This window comes from Lygodium microphyllum, chromosome 20, assembly GCF_053477565.2.
Source record: "Lygodium microphyllum isolate KBCC chromosome 20, Lygodium_microphyllum_v1.1.10, whole genome shotgun sequence".
NCBI lineage: Eukaryota > Viridiplantae > Streptophyta > Polypodiopsida > Schizaeales > Lygodiaceae > Lygodium > Lygodium microphyllum.
In genome coordinates, this window is record NC_141154.1 from 20,937,340 (window position 1) to 20,939,839 (window position 2,500).

Here is a 2,500-nt window from a genome sequence, read left to right on the forward strand (position 1 = left end):
TAGCAAGGAAAAGATAACTGATTGAGAAATGAGTAAATTCTCAAGGTATTGCATCAGCCAATGGTGACAATCCTGACATCACAAAATTTGAATTCAAAAATCTAAGTTCCTTCATTCATAACCGGAAAAGACTTGTAAGATGTCTTCTTCTTTTCACACAATTCTTGGTAACCATCTTCGTGCTCAGGATCAAAAGCTGCGATGTGGAGGCAAGCTCGAATAGGTTGTATCTTTATGGATGGCAATATAATCCATTCAGGCAAGGGCAATGCAAGTTATTCAAGGATAAGACAATGGAAGAGGCCTCTCTGATACGAAGAAAGAACAAGAAGACAAAAGGATATGTGATATCACTGGGAGAGTTGGCAAGGCCTCTCTGATTCCATAGAAGAACATGAAATATGATCGAATCGTGCAAGCTTCCAGAATTGGGAGCAACCTGGTTATCTGCTTCATGTAGTAAGGGAATCCTTAGTGTATATGTCCAAGTAATCCAATGTTCCACACATGGTCCTCCTCCTCCACCATAATCAAACGCTTCTCGATTTGATAAAAAATCTCTCCCCGATGCTTGCATCTTCAGCCTTTGCTTTTTCTACCCGGGCCCGATACAAAGCAGGTCCCCTTTTTCCAGAAAAGCGGCCCTTTTTTCCCCTCAAAAAAGCGGCCTTCTCCCTTTCCTTTTGCATTAGCCTAATCAGGCCCCATAGCTTTCTCGACTTCACCATGCTCAATATATGCTGAAAGCATTGCATTCCATGACACAATCTTGCGGTCTGACAAAGCATCAAATGTCTTCTTTGCTTTCTCCACACTGCCACACTTGCCATACATGCTAACCCCTTTTTACCTATAGCAATATCTTTGTCTTCAGCAAGCGTCTCAACTTGTTGCTCAACAATAGCTAAAAAGAGGTGAGGATGGCTCTGGAGTAGTTTAATTAGAAACTGCCCACTACGAGATTCTGGCTGAAGAGGTGCAATTGGATTTCCCCCATCATTGGTAGCAGTATCTACTTTCACTATCACAAGCCTCAACTTCTGTGTTTGCCTCTGACAAAAACACTTCTCCAATCACCTTGTTGGAAAAAGAAGACTCTAATCAACATTTTTGGACACTTTGAAACATGGCTGCGAATATCCACCCTCAACAACAATACCAGTAAACTTTCTACAACATAAACCTGATGAGCCTCTCTATGTTACAGTACCATGCATCCTTGAGACAAATGATGTCTTAGAGAAATCAAAACCTGGGAGACAAGTTGCAACTGCGGTCTTTCGAACTTCAGTGGAGGGCTCAGGGTATCAGAAAGGCATTCCTTGATGAGGTTTCGACGAGAGGCAAGAGCAGGTAACACTGGTGCAGCAGCAGCATGCAATGCCCTACCAATCTCTAAAGCAACAGTACATCCCTTCTCTACAAGTGAACCACATGCTTGGAGGACACCAAGAAATGTTGGCTTATTAGGACTCATTCCTTCAACTAGCATTTGACTATACAGCTGCAGAGCCTTCTTTGCCTTACCCAAGTCAAAATATCGTGAGATCATAACATTCCATGCAACAATGTCCTGATCAAACAGCCCATCAAACATGCTCTCTACTTCTAAAATGATGCCACATTTACCATAGATACTAACAAGAGTGATGTTAACAAAAGCATCTGAAGTGAAGCCCTTCTTGTGAGCATCTCCATGTAATGCTCGGTAAATTTCCCAAGAAACTTTTCTTGGTTTACCATCCATGCTCAAAACATTTTCCTTCTCAATGAGGGTACCACATGCTTGAAATGTGATCTTAAATGTCTGTTGATTTGAGAAAATGCCCTTCTCTTGCATCTGTTTGTATAGTTGTAATGCCTTCTCGCCTTGACCCTGCTCAACATAGGTTGAAAGCATCCCATCATGCCCACCATTGTTGAAGGCGCACCTATCAGGTGCAACCCCACCTGAAAGGAAACGCAGCAAAAGACCCCTCTCTCTACTATGCTACCCACGTAGAACAAAAATGCAAACACAACGACTAAGTATGTACAAAGTAACAAATGTCTCACACACAAATTTTTGGCGGACCCCACACCTCGGATGCGCAGCAGTACGACATCCACCCCCTCTGATCCTGTGCATCCTCCGGATGGACCAACTACCCATGATCATTGTCGTCAAGATCCACAAATAGATCAATCTCGTCATTGTGTATTTGCGATATATCAACAAGATTATCTGTCATATCATCTGTCTCTTCTACTGGAGTTTCTTTTCGTTGCTCTTCTCTTGTAAATTCTTCCAATGCATAATCCTCATCATCTCTTTTTTTGAAAATCTTGATTCTTTTTCTTGCAATAGACACTCTAAGCACTGTCCCATCCAATTCTATCAGCTCATATGTTGCATTGTCAAAGACATGTTTGACTATGTACGGCCCAAACCATCTTTTCACCATCTTCGGAAGTACAATATGTTGATTTTCAAGGCTGCTATCAAAGACTAATACCCAAT

At 41.9% G+C, this 2,500-nt stretch overlaps 1 protein-coding gene across 1 annotated transcript; it reads right to left on the minus strand.

Moving 5' to 3' along the window:
• Window positions 1-693: 693 nt before the first annotated feature.
• Window positions 694-1,900, minus strand: LOC148018733 (pentatricopeptide repeat-containing protein At4g25270, chloroplastic-like). The gene is made up of 3 exons (XM_087701239.1): window positions 1,253-1,900; window positions 851-1,052; window positions 694-776 (listed from the first exon to the last, which is right to left on the minus strand). The coding sequence occupies exons 1-3, from the start codon at window positions 1,898-1,900 to the stop codon at window positions 694-696; spliced, it is 933 nt and encodes a 310-aa protein (XP_087557365.1).
• Window positions 1,901-2,500: the final 600 nt, after the last annotated feature.

Coding starts and splice junctions, on each gene's coding strand:
- LOC148018733 (XM_087701239.1), bottom strand. CDS start 1,900: ATGCTTTCAACCTATGTTGAGCAGGGTCAAGGCGAGAAGGCATTACAA. Junction 1,053..1,252: donor AGTTGCAACTTGTCTCCCAG/GTTTTGATTTCT, acceptor TGTTTTTGTCAG/AGGCAAACACAGAAGTTGAG. Junction 777..850: donor AGACAAAGATATTGCTATAG/GTAAAAAGGGGT, acceptor ATGCTTTGTCAG/ACCGCAAGATTGTGTCATGG.